The 23697-nt window shown below is 40.4% G+C and overlaps 1 protein-coding gene across 4 annotated transcripts in view; it reads right to left on the bottom strand.

Annotated features, from left to right (window-relative positions):
* Positions 1–452: 452 nt before the first annotated feature.
* The window catches only part of CPEB3 (cytoplasmic polyadenylation element binding protein 3), a 208854-nt gene continuing 185609 nt past the window's right edge, over positions 453–23697 (bottom strand). For all 4 annotated transcript variants that reach the window (XM_077455226.1, XM_077455224.1, XM_077455225.1 and 1 more), the window contains 4 exons: positions 12698–12816; positions 9769–9883; positions 7914–8095; positions 453–4238 (listed from right to left, as the gene is read on the bottom strand). In XM_077455226.1, the coding sequence (XP_077311352.1) occupies positions 4011–4238; positions 7914–8095; positions 9769–9883; positions 12698–12816 (644 nt within the window). In that variant the 3' untranslated portion in view covers positions 453–4010. The remainder of the gene's footprint in view (positions 4239–7913; positions 8096–9768; positions 9884–12697; positions 12817–23697) is intronic.

Raw genomic sequence — 23697 nt, 5'->3', positions numbered from 1 at the left:
GATCTTCCGGGTAATATAAAAACAACAAAAAAAAATTGAAGAACCATTCATCCATTCATGACTTGTAGTAGACTTTGTCCCTCTAGATTGAGGTGCTCACCTTTTGCTGCACCGTATTCTGTTTTCCACTGAAAGGCCCCTTTGGGTCATAAGGGCTTATTTCAAAGGAGCAGCATATATCGTACAATGCTTTGTCTCTCAGTTAAAACCTGACAAGTTCTAACTTTTCCCTACTCTATAGAAAAATTTCTAGGAATAAAAACACAAACTAGCATAAAAAAATAAAAATAAAAACCTTTTGAGTTTGTATTAAGGAGTTCATTGTATGTTATCACAGCATCCTGAAACTTTGGGGCAAATGTGGGTAAATCTTTAAAAAGAAAAAAAAAACCCAAGCCCACCATATTACTCCAAGATATAGAAGGGAAATTAAATGCTGCTAAACAGTACAATGTGTTTCTGCTTCACTCAATTTTTTATTGCCCAATTGTTCATTACATTATTTAAATCACTTTACATAACCAACCATTTTCATCACTGCCACACCATTGTAAACCACATCAGCATGTTAATACATAAAGCTTTGCTTTTCAAAAAATTAGACACTTTAGTAACAATATTACAAAGGTTTCTTTAGCGTCAAAAATAACTGAAATGAAAAAAATAAACTTTTTAAACAATTAGCATAATAAAATTAATTTATTCCAAGTAAAAATACAAAATAATATTAATGACATTGACCAGATCTGAAAGTACCTCCGAGGAACAACAGTTATTTATGGTTGAGAAAGCACTCTAGGGAGAATACAAAATAAAAATGAAAAATATGTAAATATGTTTTCATTTTTTTTTTCTTAGCAAAAAATCTTTCTAAAAATAACAATGAAAATCTTGTCTCAGTACAAAGGCTACATTACTATTGAAAAAATACCAGCATGAAGAAAAAGGTACATATCTGACAGTAGAAAAATGATCTTACGGAACCCACAATGTTTGCAATGAAAATAAATCTGCAATAAGATTTATGCATTTTTTTCTTTTTTTTTTTTTCTTTTATATATAAACAGTACAAACAGTATTGCACATAACAACAAATAATCAAGATTAAGTCTGCCTTCAAAATATTGACTAATTCAAGTCTAACACCAAGGAAAGGCAACCAACTGAACATACATCCAACATTTTTAGTTAAGTTGCAATTGAAAATGCATTTTAAAAAATATTATTTGCGCAAAGGACCCTGCTAAACCACTTGGTTGTAAGAGGGTCAGGCAAAGAAAAAACTAATTGCGGATTCCTCTTACAGCAAATAGGTTAACGTGAATTATTAACAGAATTTGGGGGTTACAGGTTTACAAATTGGGAACACAAAAAAGTAAAGACCACCATAATTTAACAAACTAAAAAATAAAGTTTTCTAAAAAAGACAAATAGAAGAATTCTTTCACAATTCTGGTCAGTCATGCATAATCAACACTTGATTATTAACATACAAATATTTTTTTTAATCTACCAGTCCTTGCTTTGAGCACCAACTATAACATGGTTATTATATATAATTTTGTGGGTCTCTGCTATTTTTTTTCCTTGACCAATGATCTCAAGACTTTAATTCTCACAATTAGGTAGATTTTTGTCTCACTAAATTGTCATATAAAGTTACAAAGCGCAAATTTTTTTCAAATGATCTTAACATAAAAAAAGCAAATAAAGCGTGGAAACAAAAAAAATAGTAATATTAAATCATTATCTTCGAAAAACTTAAATTAATATATATTTCTGAATAAAGTTACTTAGAAAATATTTTTCCTATATTCAAAATTTGAGGTATTGCAAAATATCATGTCAAAAAAAGATTCTATTAAAAAAAAGAAAAAAAAAAAAAAGAAAAAAAAAGAAAAAAAACCCAAAACAAAAAGTGGACTGTGAAAAATTGCCCAGGTACAAATAGTAGTGCATAACAAAACATTTTTACAGATGAGATTTTTTTTATTTTTTTAACAAAAGTTATAGCTTCAAATAGCTCCAAAAGGATATGCAACGCAGAGGGCACATAAAGATGTAGCTCCCACATTTTTCAGCTTGAATATAACATTCAAAAGCAAAAAATAAGATAAAATATAAAAAAATAATTATTTTATGTCTTACATTTGCAACTTAACATACAAATATGAGAAAAATAAATACTTTGTGCCTACGAAGAATTAAATCGCGGGAAAATCCTTCAGGGAACAAAAGAAATTATTATGCTCTCTGTGCACAGACATGCCATCGTTTGCAGGTAAACTACCTGTATTTAATCTATTAAATTGGGACGCTCCTTTCTTAAAGGGAGTCAGGGTACTTTCAAGACATGTACACCAATAAATACTATCTGCAGAACAGCCTTGTGCTAAAAAATGCCCACTGTTAGCAGGACTAAATCTTCAAGCTTCACAGGATACACGTAGGATAAAAAAGTTTAGTTTGTCTTAAAAAAAAAACAAAAGAAAAACTAAACCTTACCCAGATACATTTTCAAGGCAGACATTAATTTAGCATTTTTGTGCCTTGCATGTCCAACAGATAATATATCCAATCATTTTGGTAGTGTCTGAGAACAACAGATTACGGAATAATTAGTGTGCCGAGCTTGGGCTAAAAACTACAAAAATACTCTACAGAAAATATAATAAAAAAAATAAAAAACAAAAAACACAAAATAGGGATTTGTAACTAACAGAGAGCTCATGTTTTTGTTTAACTATCAACTAACAAGCTGTCAGATAAACACAGAGGCCTTAAGTTACATCTGATCACAGTACAGGACATAATCACTTTACTACATAAAATAAATTGCACAATATAACAGAGCACCGCATCTTTAATTATGTTTTTTTCTACTATACTTTTTTTTCGTTTACTTACCGTAATAATTTCCTACATTTATTTTACTTACTGGTTGTAAATAAAAAAAAAATCTGTAACGAACTAACCATATTCTTTTAGATGCATTACAGATAATCAGACATGCCTTCCTCCAGTCTTATTTTATATAATTATTTAGCATCGTTAGTCTATATAGACACTTTATTTGTGCATTGTGGTCAAGTTGAATATGATGTGGTTTATTATTGCATGCAACTATCAGATTATCAAACATGCAGTAGGAAAAATAAAAATGAAAATTAAGACGACCTTCCTCGGAAGTTTCGAAATCAATTTACCAGCAGCTCTTTTTAACTTCATTTTGTATTTTTAAATCACAGATACCCTAGCCTGAATAGAGTATTCTGGAATTACCAACACCATTTTTGTTTAAATAGCAGCAAAAGCTATTGCAGCATACATGTACATAACACTAAAAAGGTCTACATCTTTCAAACATAACCTGCTCAATAATAAAAAAATAAAATAAAAAATAAAACACAGCAAAATAAGATAAAAAATAAAATATACATATAAAAAATCTGATTCACTTTATAAGATATAATTTTTCTTTTTAACTTAGGTTACAAAATACATGGTTCTTAAATACCCATACAAGCTGGAGATGTTGTAGGTTTATAAAGCAGTGATGACATTCACTATACTTCACTGCATGAATGAGATAAGACTGATGGATTGCTAAGGTTTTTGCTACATTATCCACTTATGAGGCCTTTGGTAAGTCATCTTCTATGGGGTGAGAGTAAGATACATTGTGAATCAGATATTTAAGTGCATGCTCCAGTTGAGAATTTCTTCACCACACCCACAACAACATGGCAGAGAGAGGAACTTGCACCAGCCTAATGAGATGTCTCTACTTACAACACTCCTGTGACGGAAAGTTAAGGTACCAAGCAGATGTTTTCAATTATATATAGGTAGAAATCAAAGTGCAAAATTCAGGACAGTTACACTCAGTAAGGTGGCTGTAACTAATATTTATAATACAAAAGAACATAAAGACCAAATTCTTCTGTAGATCTTGAGGAGCCTAGATGATGCACATCTCCCAGACCTTTGGTGAGTGACGGGTGCAGTGTTCAGCTCCAACGGAAAGGGACATGGCGAGGTCGATCACCTCCTTCTTTCACCAGTGGTTTGTGAAACTCCCTGCCAGCACGGGAATGGATACTAGCCCAGCAGTATTCACAATAATACTGCAGGCAGGTCACATTGGCACAGAAAAAGGGGGCAAACTTCCCACCACAACGAGTGCCTTGGCATTCGTCACACATCTGATCATCTAGCACATATGGCTTCACTTCCACCTAGGAAAAAGGAATTTTTTTTATCACTTTAAGAACTTTTTTATTAAATAAAAATGCAGAACACACAGATCATTACAATTAATGATGTCCTGTACTGTACTCCAAGGTAAGAAATTAACAGGCATGCCGAAATTTCTATTAACCTAATCATATCCAAACAAAATACTCAGCAAGAGTTTAAAGTGGTGTTGCACATAAAAAAAAAAAAAATTCCTATAAAATAAATATTTGGCATTATTTTAAACTCGCCTCTAAATGCCTGTTGCTAGGGGTCCCTCGTAGTCTGCCTCCTTCAGTGCCTGGGCTCTTGATGTCACTGCCCCTCAGCGCAGGAATGGCTCAGCTCTGCCCCCTCCCTCCTGTCAGTCATCTGGGATATGCGACATGTCCCAGATGACTGCGTGGGCAATCACAACGCGGGGACGCTCGCGTATGCGCAGTGGGTGCCCACAGTTAGAATGCCAGTGCCGCAGAGCAGAGGGGGGAACGAATGGGGCTTCGTTCACCCGCATCACTAGACCCTGGGACAGGCAAGTGTCCGATTAATAAAAGTCAGCAGCTGCAGTATTTGTAGCTGCTGACTTTTCTTTTTTTTTTTTTTTTTAAGGGGAACTCAGCTTTAAGACACCTTGCGGCTGAAGCTTACATCCACTGAGGTCTGAATGTCCATATATGAGAACTTGACAAAACAAAAGACGAGGTGTCAGCCTTGCAAAGGGATACAGATAATTCATGCTGAAAAGCCCAGAAGACACCAACAGCTCTGGTGGAATGGGCTCTGATGAGAATGGGAAAAACCTTTTTTTAATGGCATAGGCCAGTTGAGTTTTTGATCAGCTGAAAGTAGTGGAGTAGGAAAAAGGGTGTTTTTTTTACAAGGGCTCACAAACAAGACAAATAGAGACTCATTCCAGTAAATAGAGGTTGCAGCTTTCAGCTAGACCCTGTGGATCCTGACCACATCTAGGCAATTTTATTGTCATGTTTTGGGGCAGGACAGAGGGAAGGGAGGATTAACAACTTCAATACCATAGGATGTCCTTAGGGTGAAGTATTTCTACCACATCATCCCATTATCAAAATTTGCAGCCAGATATTCCCTCTAAGGCAGAAGGGGCCTCCCTTCCTCCCGCTGCCATTCCTAGGCTTTTCCATCCAATTGCAAATTCCAGTAGCGATGTGACCCAGGATACACAGAGCCTCCACAGCCAAAAAAAAAAATCTATTTTTTTTATAGAAAATTAAAACATGCACATGAAGTAGAGACTCCAAGAGGACATGCCCCTTGAAACATGTAACCCTTCTATCATGTCTACTAGATAATGATTATCTCTTAAGGTTGCTGTGTGAGTAGTATTGAAGCAGATACAGACATAAAAAGAAACTAAATGCAATTTTAAAATAAAATACACAACATCAGTACATTTGGATATCTTTTACTTTATCCAAAATGTACTGATGTTGTGGATTTTATTTTTTAGGGGGGTCCCGATGGCTTGCTTTATCTTGCTCACACATTGCAAACAATGCAACAAATAAGAGCCTCACTTGCTAAGTTCAACCAAGTGTGGGCACTACGTCATCAGGAGACCTAAGAGTGGATTCAAGTTTACTCCTGTGTGGATGTGATGTGTAATGCTAGCAGGATTAGATCTAATAATCTTGGCAATAAGAAGCTCTAAAATGTGATTAAATCAGCTTCTAAACTCACGGATTGGTTTCTATGCAAAAAGGAGCCTGATTTAGCACTCTCCAGGCTTTAGTAAATAAACCCCACCTTCTTAACCACTTCCCGTCTGGCCTATAGCAGATTGACGGGCGGGCGGTGTTTCGGTTATCCTGACTGGGCGTCATAACCTCCAGCAGGATAACAAGCCAGTGCAGCGATTGGATGTGTTGTGTGTCAGTCTGACATGCCGCATATCTGATCGTGTTAAGGAGCACCTCTAACAGAGGCTTCTTACCATGTGATCAGCTGTGACCAAACACAGCTGATGATCACGTGAACCAGGAAGTGCCAGTAAACAGCATTCTTGGGTTCACGCTGACAAGGAGAGCCGATCATGCAACAGAGCCGACTATAGTATTTTCAGTCACTAACTCAGAAAAAGCAGGCAGTAAAGTCAGAGTAATGTCAGAATTGCTAAACTGTTCTGGATCTGACTTACTACATGGCGCCCATACTATAGCCGAGACACGGCTGCAGCCCAGACCTTAATTGCTGGGAGGGGGTCCGCGGACGTCCTCCCAAGCAAGAGCAGTCTGCGTCATCCTGCGGGTCACGCGCATCAGTCCCTTACCACGTGATCAGCTGTCAGCCAATGATGCCTGATCATGTGATGTAAACAGAAGCTTGGTAATCAGTATTTTTTTTCCTCACGCCATCAGCATGAGGATTGGGGGAGCCGATAACCGGCATCTGTCATAGGGATATCGGTCTCACTCAGAAAGCCGCGTCTGTGCCCACCAGTGTCACCTACCGGTGCCGCCAATCAATGCCCATTGCCTAGTAAGTGCCACAGATCAGTGCCGACAATCAGTGCCAACTACCAGTGCCTAATAATGCCCAGTGTCACCTACCAGTGCCCCCTGAGTGGCGTCTCATCAGTGCCTATCAGTGCAGCCTCATTAGCACACATCAGTGGAGAAAGATTACCTGTTTTCAAAATTTCATAACTATGAAACAGTTTTTTTTTTTTTTCTAAATTTCGGTCCCTTTTTTTTTATATAACAAAAAATAAAAAAAACAGCAGCAATTAAATACAACCAAAAGAAAGCTGTGTGAAAAAAATTAAAAAAATTGAATTTGGATAAATTGTAGCATGACTGCGCAAGTGTCATTCAAAGAGTGACAGCTGTGAAAGCTGAAAATTGGTCTGGGCTCAGTAAGCAAGTGGTTAAACATATCAAACCTAAGAATCAGCATAAAAGCCACACAACAGTAGCTCATTTCTCTTCACAGAATTTCCTTTGAATAGACTATTCATATAGGATTTAGGCACACGTCAGAATCCTCCAATTTAATCTGCACTCATAATTCAAAATGGAAGTCACATTTCATCAGTATATAATGGAATGTAAAAGGACTGCATATTGGCTGATAGAGTTAAAGTATAACAATGGCCTCCCATTAGACTTATAATTTTCTCTTAGCCCCTCTGTAAGTCCCCCTAATACCGGTTAAGCCTGTCAGTAATGTCCACCTAAAGTAGCTTCTTGTGATGCTGCAGCAATGGTACTAAACCCAATTTACAGCAGAGTTGCCACTGCCATATAGGCTCAGGATCTGTTGCAGTCAAGAAAAGTAAAGGAAGTTTATTTACGTTTTGACACTTATACATCACCAAGTAACTGGATTGGGTACTTGTTTAGACTGTCAAACAGGAGCATTTAGTTGTACTTTACCTACATTTGGCCTTAAAGGACCAGTAAACCTTAAAAGAAACAATGACAATTGGGAAAAGATAATACACTGAGAGGACAGCTGGCAGTTCTATTTTTGGGGATAGAGATAGATAGAGATACATATCTCTATCTATACGACGCTACTATTCTGTAGGTAGTTGTCTGCCGGGTGATATTACAGCTCTTCTGTGAGCTGGCTGGCCAGGGGGTGCTGAATGTGTGTGGTTCTCTCCTCTATATGATGTAGCTCTGTGCGGCTTAGCATCTTACCCGTTTGTCAATGTCATTGTGCTGTAGCTGAACAAAACGAGCACTGATTGCAGCAATGTAGCTCTGTTGGTTGGAAAACGCCACCCGGCCAGCTCCTTTTGGATATTTCAACTCCGGATCTGTATCGATGCCAGCATAACAGACACCCCCATAGAGACGATCCATGATCATTGCCAGCTCGACTAAAATTATAGCAGAAAGCCAATACAAATTAGAAAGACATTTTAAACACTTTTAAATTGCATGTTTAAAAAGGTATCCATTAGTTAATTCATCCCCAATTAATCAATTATCCCCAAATGTAATTTTCCTCTTTAGCCAGCTTTTTCTACTGTTCATACATTTTTCTTTTTTTACTTTTAGCTCATTTTGTTTGTTCACTCTCACTATAGCAGCAACTTCTTTCATACAGTGTCTTAAATAGAGTGGAACAAAAAGTGCACACTGCTCAGCCTGAATACCCAGTTGTCAAACCGAGAGACAGGTTAACACAACAAATGGTTTCACATTCTAAGGCTCGGGTCACACTAGTGCGGCTTTCCCCACATCCAATTGCTGGGAAAGGCTCTCTATGGAGCCAGTTCACGTCTGTTGCGGCTGTAGAGGGCATTGCACACGAGTCCTGTGCATCTTTGGCTCTATTTCAGGGCCAAATTCAGGCAAAAATCTGGCAAAATGGAGAACATGGAAGCACTGGATCCCCTGCTGTGACCCGTATCTGGAAGCGGCGTGAGCCCAGCCTAAAGTCCAATATCAGTTTTGTTGCTCAATTTCTAAAACGTGATCTCTTTATTGATCCATGTATGAAGGTTCTATACAATCCAATGAAAGGGAAAAAGGAAAAAAATAAAAATAAAAAATACACCATCTGCACTTACTGGCCAAAGTACAGTCAACTATTTTTTTTTTACCTCCACAGTCTCTTGAAAGCCTAAAAACCCTTTCACAAAGACCGACCAATTGGGTCCGCCTGTCAGCTTTTCAGGCAGACCTGATCAGACCCAGACCCCCCCCCCCCACCCCCCGGCCCCGTGTCTCCCCTATGGAGCGCCAGCATCTGATCCGATCCTATCCACTAAAAACAGACGGATGGGGGATCCAGTCCCCATCCAACCAGCAGATCAGATGGTCATTTACATCTGACTGCCCATAGAGCAGAGTGGGCTGTCTCAGTGTCCACTCTGCATAAGCGGAGCGGACATGTACCAGCCATCCACCTGCTTAGCGGAGGATCAGTGGACAGATTCCACCCTGAGCAGGTGGACTCCAACGGAGCCTGCCCCATGTGGAAGGGGCCTAAAGCAGAACAAATGTTTTAACGGTTTACCAAAAACAAGGTTAAAGTTAGTATATAAATGTTTCTAAATCAAAACATAGCAATCTTTTCTGTAGTGTTTTTGTTTAAAATGCATGTGCAGTTTATGATTTTACATTCAAGGCAACGCTCTGGCGACCTTCCAGTGTTTATGTCAGCTTTCAACATATCTCTCAAGTGGCTGGTGTGATCACTGATCGCATGTGAAGCGCCAATATAACTGTACACTAACATTTATTGGTAAAGTTGATCCAGGGAATATCCGATTGCCTTTCGTGGGATCAGGAATACATTTTTTTTCCCTGCTGTAGCAAATTTGATCATGATTTACTGGGGTTTTCCACTTTCCTCTGGATCTGGGTATAGGATAGGGCATATGCGATTGAATGATATTTTTTTTTTCCTCTTATTGGTTGAACTAGATTAACTTATGTCTTTTTTCAACCTGAATAACTATGCAATTCCTGAAAATATTTGATGAAATGTAAGCAGCAACTACATTAAAAACATCATCAGAGCCAGAAAAAACATGGTGCTTACCAGCTCGTAAGGGTCGTGGGACACCCCCAACAAATATAGTTTTTCTTGGATCTAAAGGTTGAGACCCATCCATCACAAAGTCACTATCACTCAGATTCCAGGGCCGGATCTGAACCTGCAATGACAGATATTCATTCAAGTAAAACAAAAAATGCTATAAACTGTGTTTAACCTACTTTTCTTGTAGGTAGGTTGTAGGAGTAGATGTTTTTAGACTAGCATGTACAGTATGTACCTCTTGCCAATGGCATAACGGACAAACGAAACTATCTTTCATTGGTATGAATGTCCCAAAACCTACCTTTGTTTTGGCAAGCAATTTGTGGCACACAACACTGCATTTCAGAAAAAAAAAAAACATATGGAGACTCTGGGATAAAGCTTGGGTTTACTTTGCTGCTGATAAGATGTGTAAAATGCCAACAATTCAGCAGACTTCTGAAAAGGTGGAGAAATTTAGGGAGGAACTCTTTAGTGCCAGCAGTTTTGGAGCTGTGCTGAAAAAGATTTAATGATACGGATACACATCAGATATATATCAATCGATATATATATCAATCTAATTCAACCAGCTTTCAGACCCTGGCTCCTCTGATGCATGTCACCATAAAGTGGGACTTGCTCATAGGCCATTACAACTCAGCCTTGGGTTGGGGCACAATACGCCACAGGAGCAGCCAGTGTCTGGCTTGGTAAATATACAAATAGTGATAGTGTAGACCAGTGATGGCGAACCTTGGCAACCCAGATGTTTTGGAACTACATTTCCCATGATGCTCAACTACACTGCAGAGTGCATGAGCATCATGGGAAATGTAGTTCCAAAACATCTGGGGTGCCAAGGTTTGCCATCACTGGTGTAGACCATTTCTTTGGATTATAGACTCAATGAGCGTGACAGATCCCAGAGGATTTTTTTTTAGCACCAGTGCCTGGATTCAGGGAGCATTTGGTTAGCCTGGAGCATAGCAGCAAATTTCAACATATTGTCTGGTTTATACAGAAAGCTGTTTATTTGCTCTGTCAATCAAAACCCACAGAGGCACAGAGGCACAGATGACTTTAGGTTACGCTAGATTAGAACATTCACCTCCTGCCTGCCGTACATATTCATACATCTTCGGATGGGGGTTGGGATATCAGGTTCATGGCTGCAGTCATGATCCTGGTATTCTTTTTAGCCGACGGTTCTCTACAAAGTAAAATGTGATTCAAGCAGCTATACTGCCGCCTAATCACTTTTACAGGCAGTGGAAGGGGGTCCCCCTCCTCCTACTGCTGCCTGCTGACCCATCGCATTGGATGAACGAGGCAGTGTAGAGGAACGTATGTTGTTCTTCCCCCTCTGGAGACATCAGAAACTGGAAGAGACAAGGATTCCAGTTTTGGCTTGTTTACAATCGGTTACCAGCTTGTAAAGCAGCCACTCAGACCAATCCTGGTTTGATCAGATGCTTTAGCGAGCACTAAAGAGAACCTCCCATGCTATTACACAAGATGTTGTTTATCCCTTGCGATAGTAAAAAAGTAGTAAATAAATAAAATAAAAATGCATTTTAATAAAATAAATAAAACAACAATGTTAAAGAGCCCCCATCACCCCACGATCGCACACAAATGTGAACACACACGTAGCTCTCTGATAAATGTAAATGGCAATCGCATTACACATGTGAGGTATTGCTGCAAATTATTCTAGTGCCAGACCTTCTTTGTACCTCTAAACTGGTAAGCTGTAAAGGCTCTAATCATCGGCTATGGATAATTCAGTATACTGTATTTTGTCGTCGACCGATATGGGTTTTTCTCTGGCCGATGCAGATATTTAGAAATCATGGCGGCCGATACATGATGCCGATTTTTTTGGGCCGATATGTTAGGCCGATTTTTTTACTTTTATTTTTTTATCCCCGATTTGGCAGCGGTGTTTCACGGGTGCATTTAACCTCTTCCTCGGCCGCTAGATGGGTTATATGTGCCCCACTATCAGCCGAATAGGAACGCTAAAATTATGGTAAAGCTCCGCTAAAACTAGCAGCGTTTTACCATCAACGCCTGCCCACTCCAGTGTGAAAGCAGACTTCATAAGTGATACAGAAAATTTCTTACATTTAAACATTTATTAAACAAAACAAACCTCCAATCAGTTTACTTTGTATGTATGATTTAGATAAAAAAAAACAAAAAAAAAAAAACTATATATTAAATAAAAAAAGGTAGTCAAAACTTTTGGAGGAAAAAAATAAAAAATTAGCTAACTTTACTGTTTTAGTTTTTTTTTTTTTTAAATCATTAGTGTATTTTTTTCCAAAAAAAAATTGCATTTGAAAGATGTAGTAGTTCTAAATCGGCCTCTTTATCAGCACAATCGGCCGATGCCGATTAAAAAACGGCAAATAACGGCCAATTTATCAGTTGACCTCTACATACCACTGGCATTCGCAATCTTAAAGCATGGCAAGTTGGGCATCTATTTACTTGATGTAACATCTTTTGTAATTTACCAAAAAATGGGGTATTATATTGTGGTTGTGTGCACTAAAATACATTTAAGTATTTTTTTCCTGCAAACTTTACTCTTCCACAGTGCAAATATCGTGTGGTGTAAAACAACTGCAAAGCCCACCGTTTTATTCTCCAGGGACTTTGCTTTTAGAAAATATATATTTTGGGGTTCTAAATAATTTTCTAGCATAAAAAACAAAAAGCAGATTTATGTGAGAAATGTCAATTAGCTTGGACATCAAGTGGGTAAACTTGCTGTCCAAACTTTCACTCCACATTCAGATCATCTGACATATGTACATATATACAGAGGTGCCCATATAACTTTGGAAAAAAAAACAGGACATAAGGCCCTGGATATTATAAGTCATCATGCAAAGTCTTTATCTTTTCTTCGTAAAAAGTTAGAACAAATGATTCTTACAGGTTTGTCTTTGATGGTGGGGCTGGATACACACAGGTAAAGCTTGCCATCCTCCTCTAAGCAGGCGTCAATCAGAGCTTGTACAGATGTTTCCTCTTGAAAGAGCAGGAACGCATAACCTTTACAGAGAATGGGGAAAACCACATCAGGCATGTCAAAACCAAACTGCACTATTAATAGAACAAACCAATTTTCCAGCACATAAGCTTCAACATATATCAACACAGGAACAAATGCTTTAAATTGTGATTTCTAAATCACTATTTTCAATAGCAAATGTGCCATTTCATTATTTCTGAGCTTTTCATGGTTTAATACAGAGAAAATAAATAAATAAATGAATGTTATACTCTAACAAAAAGGTAAAAAAAGAAATGATGTTGGGATAGTGTGACCCTAATCCCTGGAACTCGAGGGACTATAGTGCAAACTCAGTGGGACATCCTCTTTCATAGATCTATTTTAAACTGAATGCAGCTGCCAATTCCCGGAAAACTGAAGAAATACCTGCAAACCCGGAAAAAGGGAATTTTGGCCCATTCACTCATATAAAAATTGACTTCTATGAGAACTTTTCTAGGGAATGATTGAGTTTAAAGGGGTTGTAAAGGTTTGCGTTTTTCACCTTAACGCATCCTATGCATTAAGGTGAAAAAACATCCAAAAATACCAGCCCCGCCCCAGCCCCCCCGTTTTACTTGCCTGAGCCCGTTCACCTGCTGCGCTCTCCCCCGATGTTCTCTTCGCCGCTCAGCCCGGCTGTTGATTGGCTGGAATGTAAGGATTGAAAACAGCGCAGCCATTGGCTAGTGCTGCTGTCAATCACATCCAATGATGCAATGCGCCGGGCCGAGCGATACAGTGAACGGCTATAGCTGCCAGCCGTATCACGGAAGTGCGCCCGCAAGAGCTAACCACCATGGGAGAGAGCTCGCATGAAGATGGTTAGTTCTTGTGGGAAGGAGCGGAGACAGCTGCCGAGGGACCCCAGAAGACCAGGTTCGGGGCCACTCTGTGCAAAACAAGCAGCACAGTGGAGCAAAGTATAACAGGTTTGTTATATTTATTTATTTTTTAAATTTGTCTTTACAACCCCTTTAATTTGCCCAAAAAAACGCAGAACAAGTGTCTCACAATGGGTGTAACATCACCCAAGAGCCTGGAAGATCAGCTAACTGTTCAAGTTAAATAGAAGAGCCTATTAAGCAAGAGATCCCAACAAGATTAGGTCTTTGGAATTATCCCCGCACGTGCTTTCAGCCTGGATGGCATGCTAACCCTCTTTGTGCAATATTTCAAGTTATTAAAGAATAAAGTGTGCAGATGAGGATTAATGGATGCTACTCTAACTTTACATACTTGTTCCTGGTCAGAGATTCAAAAGTAATGCAATAAACAGCCAGCTTGCCAAACTGACACATACCTCCTGAATTTAAAACACAAGAGACTTGTTACAAACTTTTGAGGTGGTACAGAGTTCCAGAGAAACTCTCAAAGAGGTATCCTAATCCTTCTGCAAATTGTTGGAGGGAATGTGGCTACAAAGAAACAAATACACCTAAGGTGGGACTTGCAATAATTCAATTTGTTGACACTAAGAGGTACTAGACAATCCCTTAGTTGTACAGTTTCAAAAAACTGTTCCAAAAGATCTAATAAAAAAGGTCAATAATGCCACACCTGCTAAATGCTAGCAAAAGTCCCAATCTTGTGGAAATTATACAGGACATGCAAAAAAGAGTGGCTGCCCAAGTTAAACCAAATATTGGATACCAGAGGAATGAACGCATGGACTAAAAAAAGACTGACACATGGCAGGACCCACAGAAAAATGGCTGCATGACTAGGCTTTAATATAATGAAATAGCAGAACTTTACTTTAAATGGTTGCTGCAATACTCGTGAGTCTCAAACAATTACATACCAGTATCGATGCCAATACTACACGTTTGCACGAGTACTAGTTCAAGAAAATGCTCCGATACCTTCAAGTCCACAGACTAACCACCGCTTTTATAGAGAGACAAAGGATGATGTCACGCAAGGGCACGGCAGTGTTAGACGTGAAATGCGGATGGCAGAAGCTCTGGCAAGTGCTCTACCGCTGCAAGACGCAGGTGAGCTGGGCTTTCTGGGAAAAAAATAGATGCATCCAAGGGCAATGATTGATTTCATGTTTACTGGCCTACCACCCCCAGGACAGAGGCACAGCAAATAAGTGTAGTGAAGTAAAGTTAAAAATGTAAAAATAAATGTAATATTTAATTTGTAAATAAATTCATATCCTGCTGGGCTACCACTAAATGACCAGGGCAAAAGCAGAGTAAGGTAATAGTAATTGGTATCAGCGAATACTTGAGAAAAAGTATTGGTACTTGTACTCTGTCTTAAACTGGTATCGGTGTATCCCTAGAATATACCGTAGTATTATGAAAATAATAAAGCCAGTTACTTGTAGACACATGCCAATAAGTACTGTTGTATTCTCCCTAACGGAATCTAAATAAAAAAAAAAAAAAAACAAAGAACCTTGTCATGATAGACACAGCAGGTTAAGGTGAAACTATAACCAAAACGTAGAAATCTTCAGCTTATACCCATCATTTGAAATAAGTAAAAACGTGCTTCGATTAAGTCAATGAGAAATGCCTAGCAACTGACATGTCTTTTTCTAGGAAGTTGAAAACACTGCAGGGCCTTCATTACCCATAAGCAGCCACACACAGGTGCATTGCCATTTACTATGGAGGGAGCGAGCTGCTAGTGAATAACCCTTTAACCAGGGTGTAACCATAAATCATAAAAGGTCAGTGGGTGATTCAGCCTGCAGACAGTCACCCAAGAACTAAACTATTGTTAAAGAAAAAAAACTTTGAAAAGGTGTGCAATTGGTAGTGTAGATATTTCTCAAAAGTTAAGCTGCCATCATCCAGCAGCTTAAATTTAACTCTAAAGGCCTACATGCTTAAAGGCTCACTAAAGGCAGTTTTTTTTTTTTTTTTTTTTTAAATAACAAACATGTTATACTTACCTCCACTGTGCAGCTCGTTATGCACAGAGTGGCCCCGAACCTGCTCTTCTGGGGTCCCTCGGCGGCTGTCTCGGCTCCTCCCCACAAGGACTCCACAACTTCATGTAAGCTCCCTCGCATGGTGTGGACTGCTTGCGGGCACGCTCCCGTGATACAGCCGGCGGCCGTAGCAGCTCACTGTATCACTCGACCAGGAGCACTGAAGAGGGACCAGAGGAGGATTCAGGCTGCTCTGTGCAAAACCAACTGACGAGACTTTACAAACCACTTTAATCATTTGCTGACTGCCGCATTCTGATATACGTCAGCACAATGGCAGCAGTGGGCAAATGGGCGTACCTGTACGTCCCCCCTTTAATTTGCAGGGCTAGTGGGCAGGTCCCATGGACTCGCTGTCCGCCGGCGTCCCATAATCGTGCCACGGAGCAGCAGAACGGGGAGCTGTAAATAAGGCATTTCCCTGTTCTGCCTAGCAAGACAGATCTGCTGCTCCCCGTCATCGGGAGCAGTGATCGCTGTCATGTTGTAGTGAGCACATCCCCCCATTAGAATAGCTCCCTAGGATACACTTAACCCCTTGATAGCCCCCTAGTGTTTAAGCCTGTCCCCGCCAGTGTTATTTACACAGTAATCAGTGCATTTTTATAGCACCGATTGCTGTATAAAATGACAAAGGTCCCAAAATAATGATAAAAGTGTCCATGTCCACCGCAATGTCACAGTCACGATATAAAATTACCATAAATCTATCCCCCATTTTGTAGACGCTATAACTTTGGCGCAAACCAATCAATATACACTTACTGCGATTTGTTTTACAAAAAATATGTAGCAGAATACACATCGGCCTAAACTGCAAAAAGTAAAAAAAAAAATATATTATTTTCTTTGATGTACATCAGGGGACACAGAGCCATAGTAATTACTATGTGGGTTATAGGGCCACTGATAGGGCATGCCAGTGTCCATCACCTAAGGCAAGAAGTGTACTCCCTATATAACCCCTCCCACTACTGAGAGTCGTCAGTTTTGTAGCCAAGCAATACAAGTGTATACCAAGAAGGGTGGGACCTCTGTGTCCCCTGATGTACATCAAAGAAAAGGATTTTACAGGTAAGCCGTTTTTTGAAAAAAAAAAATGTTTTATTTTCTTACATCAGGGGACACAGAGCCATAGTACTTACTATGTGGGATGTCCCTTAGCAATGGCAACTGAAGGGAGGGAGACAACAAGAAACTGCAGCCTTTAGTACACTGCGCCCAAAGGCAATATCCTCATGACCTTTAATATCGATTTGATAAAATTTGGTAAACGTATGAACTGAAGACCAAGTTGCGGCCTTACAGATCTGCGGCCATAGAGGCCTGATGATGCACCGCCCAAAAGGCACTTATCGCCCTGGTTGAGTGTGTTCTAACATAAGGAGGAAGAATTTTCTTGTTTAAGTCGAACATTGACTTGACGAATCCATTTGGAAAATGGTAGATTTTGACACTGCCTGTCCATATTTTGGAACTTCTGGCAGTACAAGCAAAACGTGTTTTGTGAACCCGAGCGGTCGCCTTTATACAGACTTTGATCACTCTTACTATCAAGGCAATGTAGTGCCTTATCTTCCCTAGATTGAGGCTCTGGGGAGAAAGAAGCAAGAATAATATCTTGGTTTAAATGAAAAAACTGTTACCACTTTTGATAGGAATTGAGGATGAGGACATAAAACCACCTCATCCTTATGCATGATCAAATATGGCTCTTTACAAGACAGAGCCACTAGTTCCGATCCTTTTCTAGAAGAAGAAATGGCAACCAGAAAGATTATCTTTCTTGTCAAAAGAACCAAGGGAATTTCTCAAAGGCTCAAACAGCTGATGCAGCAAAGACGATAAGACCAAATTTAAATCCCAAGGATTTAGAGGTGCCTTGATAGGGGGAATAATCCGTGTTACCCCCTGAATAAGCTATGCACCAAGATTGGGAAGCAAGAGGCTATTGAAGAAACACTGACAAGGCTGGCATCTGGCCCTTGACAGAAGTCAAGGCCAGCTTTATTTCAGATCCCATTTGCAGGAATCAGGGATCCTGCCTATGACATACTTCCTGGGGTGCCAACCCCTGGATCCACACCAAGAAAACATATGCCTACCAGACTCTATAGTAAGTGATTCTGGAAGCCGGATTCCTGGCATCAAAGTAGACACTACCGAAAGAGATCACCCATGATCCTTCATAAAGTGGGATTCAACAGTCAAATTAGTTACATTTTTCGTCCGTAAGGTAGGATGAAATAACGGACCTTGTGCGAGAAGGTCTGGCTATAATGGCAGAGTCCAGAGCTATCTTTATGATCTTGGTAAATCAAGATCTTCTGGGACCCACTGGGGCCACCAGAATCACCTTCTTTTGTTTCTGCTTGATCCTGCAGAGAAGGCGCTGAAGTAGCAGAACTGGAGGAAACGCATAGATCAGTGAAAAACTGATCCCATGGAAAAACAAATACATCTGTTCTGCCTGCTAGTGGATCCATTGTTCGACACAAAGTTGTCGACTTTGTTGTTGAATTTGGACACCAACAGGTCCATGTCCAGAATACCCAATCTCTGACATAACACTAGGAAGATGTCGGGGTGAAGAGACCATTCTGCTGGAATAATTGTTGTCGACTCAATTAGCATGCCTGCCAATTCTCTATTCCTGAAATGAAAATTTGCCGATAGGCAAGGAATGTTGTGTTCTGCTCAAGCTAGAACATTATTCACTTCTTTTTGGGCTGCACGACTTCTCGTGCCCCCCTGGTGACCCATGTAAGCCACCGCTGTGGCCTTGTCAGACTGAATCCTGACAGGACAGTCCCGTAGTGTGACCGTCCAAGATTCTAGGGTCAGACGTACTGCTTGAATCTTCCAAAATGTTGATAGGAAAGGTCCTCTAACCTGGACCATGTACCCTGGACAGAATCTTCTTCCAGGCCTGTTCCCCAGCCTAGAAGGCTGGAATCTGTTAATACTTCCCAGGATACAGGTAGAAAAGATTTTCCCTTTTGCTGGATAACAACCACCCATTTAGGTTCTGACTTACGTCAGGAGCCAAGCGTATTGGAAAAAACCAAGGCCTGAATATTTTTATTTGAGACCGATAGAATGGTGTTTTGAAGCAGTCTTGAGTGAAAACTGCGTGAGGGATGGCCTCGAAGGAGGCCACCATTTCCCCTAACAATCTCATGCAGTCGAATGGAAGGATTTTTCCTTGTTTTGATGAGTTGAATTAGTCCTACAATAGAACTTATTCTTGTCTGGGGTAAGAATACCTTTTTCTGTACGGTATCTATAATCAACCCCATGTACTGTAATCTCCTTGATGATTCTAAGGAGTATCCAACCCAGAGATTCCAGGTAGTTACAGCTGTAATCAGACTCTGGTTTGGACCCGAGACTGAATGATCTATTAAAGGTAGATTATCTAAATAGGCTAGGACCGTTATGCCTTGAGCCCTTAATCTGGCTAAAGGAGGCGCCAGAATTTTTCAGAACACCTGTGGTGCTGTGGCTAAACCAAATGGCAGGACCACAACTGAAAATGATGATTTAATATTTCAAAGCACAGAAATTTCTGGTGAGAGGGAAATATTGCACGTGGAGATATGCATCTTTGATATCGATTGAAGCCAAAAAAACTCCCCTCCTTGCAGGATGGACACAACCGATTGGATTGATTGCATACGAAAGGATCAGATGTTTAAGTGGCGATTCAGATCTTTGAGATCTAGAATGGGTTTTACCTCTGTTTGGTTCTGGAACCGTAAAAAGGTTTGAATTAAAACCTGTGCCCTGTTCCACAAAGGGAACCTCTGATATCACTGACTGGGATAATAGGAGGGAGGGAGAGAGGGAGAGAGGGAGAGAGGGAGAGAGGGAGAGAGGGAGAGAGGGAGAGAGGGAGAGAGGGAGAGAGGGAGAGAGGGAGAGAGGGAGAGAGGGAGAGAGGGAGAGAGGGAGAGAGGGAGAGAGATCTTTTTCTCTGGATCTTTGGTAACATTTTCCCTTAGAAAAAAAACGAGGAGATGGACACTCTCGGAACACTAGTCGTAACCTAGAGAAAAAAAACTGCAGAAGCCACCCATCTGTCTTGACATTGTTCCTGCCAGATCTTTGAGAATTGCAGGAGCCTTCCCCCCCAACCGAGCAGGGGCGTCCCTTCATGAGGTGGTTTTAGCATTCTGCTTAGTAGGCTTTCTGCCCCAAGATCTGTTCTGAGTCTGGTTCTGCCCTTGGGGACTTCCCCTTGAACCTGACGGTGAGGCCGTCGAGACTGCCTAGAAGCTGATGCCCCTGGCACAGGAGAGGCAGCACTATTAAAAGGAGAATATTTTAACTTCTACTTTACTGGTAAAAGAGAGCTTTTCCCATTAGAGATCTTTTGGATGCACTTATCCAGATCGTCTCTAAATAGCCATTCAGCATGAAAGAGAAAACTGGCTAAGAGCTTTTTACATGGTGCTTCGGCTGAGAAATTTTTCAGCCACAGAACTCTGAGAATGCACTAGTCCAAGCATAAGGCTTAAATTATAGAGTCTTTCATGGCATCTACTGTGAAACACAGTGTTTTTAATATACCAGCCCATTGATGGGCCTGTTAAACTATTCCTTAATGGACTGAGATACACCAAATGCATCAAGAACCGGCTGCGCTACTGAACTTGCTAAAAAACATTTTAGAAAGAAGTTCCAACTTTTTATCTGTTGGATCCTTTAATATCAGTGCATTATCCTCCGGACATGTGAGATTCTTGCTCACTGAGGCGATTGCAGCATCAATTGGTGGAACCACCTATTTTCTTTCATAGAAATCCTCTTCCATAGGATAAACTGTGTAGAATTTCTTGGGAGGATAATATTTATCCGGATGCTCCCATTCAGAATACTAAGCTTCTTTAGTATATGTGCTGCCGAAGCGAGCACCATGAATAGGGAAAAACATGCCCAAATCGGGGAGGTTTTAATGAACACAATTGGATGCAAGTTCCTCAAGAGCCTGAGCTGCATAAAGGTTGAGTAATTGAGTACACAAGCAACCTGTCTTGTGATGCTACTCCTTCCAAATTAAGATCCTCAGAAGAGGAAAAATAAGTATCTTCCAAATATTTGGAAAGATCTAACCGATCCCCAGCCTCCTGCACCTCAATAAGAGGGTCCTGAGCACTAGATGGGAATCTGCTATGTTTAGCCCCACTATGGAGAGACACCATAGCATCAATCTTCTTTCCAAATTACAAATGGTAGAAGAAAAAAAACTCTTGTAAGATATATGCAGGGACTTAAGCGTTTATGCAACAGTTTCCTCTCAGAGGAGGGTGACATTCTTTTGGAAATGGATTTAGTTTATAGTAAAACCATTGACCCCTTTAGAACCCTTAGAGGAGTTCCTGGTCCGATTACCACTCATAGCCTGAAGCATAAAGCAGAGGCACTCAAAGAATGTACATTGCTAGGCTATGGTCCAGCGCCTTTAGCTGCTATTAATCCTAGCCTGGTAAAGTATAGTGTGTCAAAAGGAAATGCCTGTGTCACTAACCTGAATACGCCAATAATAGTAATAAGAATCTGTCCCTCCACAGTAAGCAGCAGCTACACATACACAGCGCTTTACACTTCCATGTATGGCCAGCCTCTGACGCCGGCAGCCACACCCCCTCCTTTCCTTTCAAAGTAAAGCATTTTCCTGTGCAAGCGGCGGCTCAGGCGTCCTGAAAAAACAGCGGACATGGCAGCGGGGGGTAAATCCTCCGCTGAGCGGCTGCGCGTTCTGTCGCTTTTTTTTTTACAAAAAAAGGAAAATGCTTTTATATCAATCCCCCAAAGGGGAAAAAGATAAATATTGGGGGCCAGGAGTAGAACCAGACCCCCCCCATCTTACCGGAGGATCTGTTGTGGCCAGAGGAGAGGAGAAAATTACAGGCTTCTGTGCTGTTTCCAGCGTCAGGTCGGTGAGTGCTCAATACAATCCCCAGTGGTGACACATAGGCATGACCACATTATACATAGAAGGAGAAATTCCTGAGAAAATCTCCCTTACCTTTTCCATGCAGCAGGGTTTATCTGAGATAAATAAAAAAACAATCTTCACCCCTCACGGTGGGCTCCGAGACCTCTAGGAAACCTTCAGGAACAGGGGAACCTCAGGATACCCACAATCCTGGACCTGCGACAGCACCCTGCCAGTAAAAACGTTATGGCCTTACTACCAAAAAGTACTGGATCCCAGGGTCCAGCTCTCTAAAAGAGAAGCGTTCGCAAGCAAAACCTTGTTTCTTCGGACACGAGGCCCGGGTACCATCCATTTAGCCCATGAAAAGGACATCAGTGCTAGCCCCAGCAAAGAAGCTTCCAGTGGAGCTCAGCACAGCACATCTTTACTCGTGACCAACACCTTAGACACTGGCGAAAAAACGGATTGCTCCCAGTAGTGGGAGTGGTTATATAGGGAGTACACTTCTTGCCTTAAGGCGTGCCAATTCCCATCTCCTATCAGTGGCCCTATAACCCACATAGTAATTACTATGGCTGTATGTCCCCTGATGTAAGAAAATATAGATTTTCTTTTTCAAAATTTTCGCATTTGTTTATAGCAGAAAATAAAACAAAAACAAACAAACACATGAGGTGGTCAAATACGACCAAAAAAAAAACTATTTGTGGGGGGAAAAAAAAAAAGGACGTTGATTTTGTTTTGGTGAAACGTCACATGACGTGCAATTGTCAGTTAAATCAACGCAGTGCCAAATAGCAAAAAAGTGCTCTGGTCAGGAAGGGGGTAAATCCTGCTGGGGCTGAAGTGGTTGATAGAAGCAGATGCAATGATTTAAGCAATTTGACAATAAAACCGGTTTGTAAACTACAGCCTAGGCAGCAACACCGTGACAAAGCTATAAACTCTTTAAAAGGAAAGTTTGTTAATTTTGGCAGCCAGTAACATTTCTCTACTCTAATTCTATCGGAATGTTCCAGGAATTTACCAAAAGATTGCTAGAAAAAGACTTCTAGTACCCTACTAGCTTCCTCTGAGGTAGTGGTTGTTGACTTTTGAGGTATAGGGGACCTCAACGACAAACTCTTAAAAAAACATGCAATGGAAGGAACACCAGACCAAATAAGTCCAAATTAGTTTGTTTATTGGTTTATACTAACAAAACATCAGTAGATCGACTGCTCTTTAACAAAACTGGCCCTAGCTTGATCAAAACTTAACTGGTTCCTGCTAAACCAAAGTTCAATCTATGGCCAGGTTTACGGTTAGTTGTAAGATATTAAACTATCACAATATTCAGCAGAAAATAACGCATGACGACAAAACTCGCCAACACTGGTAAAAAACTTAACGCTAAAGTTATGATAAAATTAAAATGTAATCTCTGCTAAAAATCTGAACCTGCCACTCCATCATTTCATTGATAAAGAACCTGATATTTTAAAAAGACACAGAGCAAGAATGTTTGGGGAAAGCACAAATTGTGCTCTAAAAACAATTTCACAGATCGCCATGTAACCAACTTCAATAACTTAGGGCGTCATATGACGTCCTTGACATTGAGTGGCCTGTAGCTACAGGCGTCAGATAATTTTTTTCAAGCCGGCGATTCTGTGCACAATAAGAACGATCATAGCGGCAGTTCCGCTGCTTGATCGTTCTTATAGGTGACTGGATGACAACTATAGAGATTTCACCAGATGGTCACCAGTCATCTCTATGACCATCAGAGGCTGGGTGTGACATTATGTCGTCACGACCGGGTTCCCGGAAGTAAACAAAGTCTCGATTGCGCGGGCAGCATGAGATCACAATTTTTTTTTCACAATCTCAAGCTTTCCAGCCTGGAGGAGAGATGTGGGGTCTTATTGACCCGGCATCTCTCCATAAAGAGGACCTGTCACATACCATTACTATTACAAGGGATGTTTACATTCCTTGTAATAG

This window comes from Lithobates pipiens, unplaced genomic scaffold (genome assembly GCF_037356315.1).
Source record: "Lithobates pipiens isolate NorthernLeopardFrog02 unplaced genomic scaffold, aLitPip1_a1.2 Scaffold_25, whole genome shotgun sequence".
Classification (NCBI taxonomy): Eukaryota; Metazoa; Chordata; class Amphibia; order Anura; family Ranidae; genus Lithobates; species Lithobates pipiens.
Note: the sequence above shows the minus strand (reverse complement) of the source record. Positions and strands in the feature narration are given on the sequence as shown.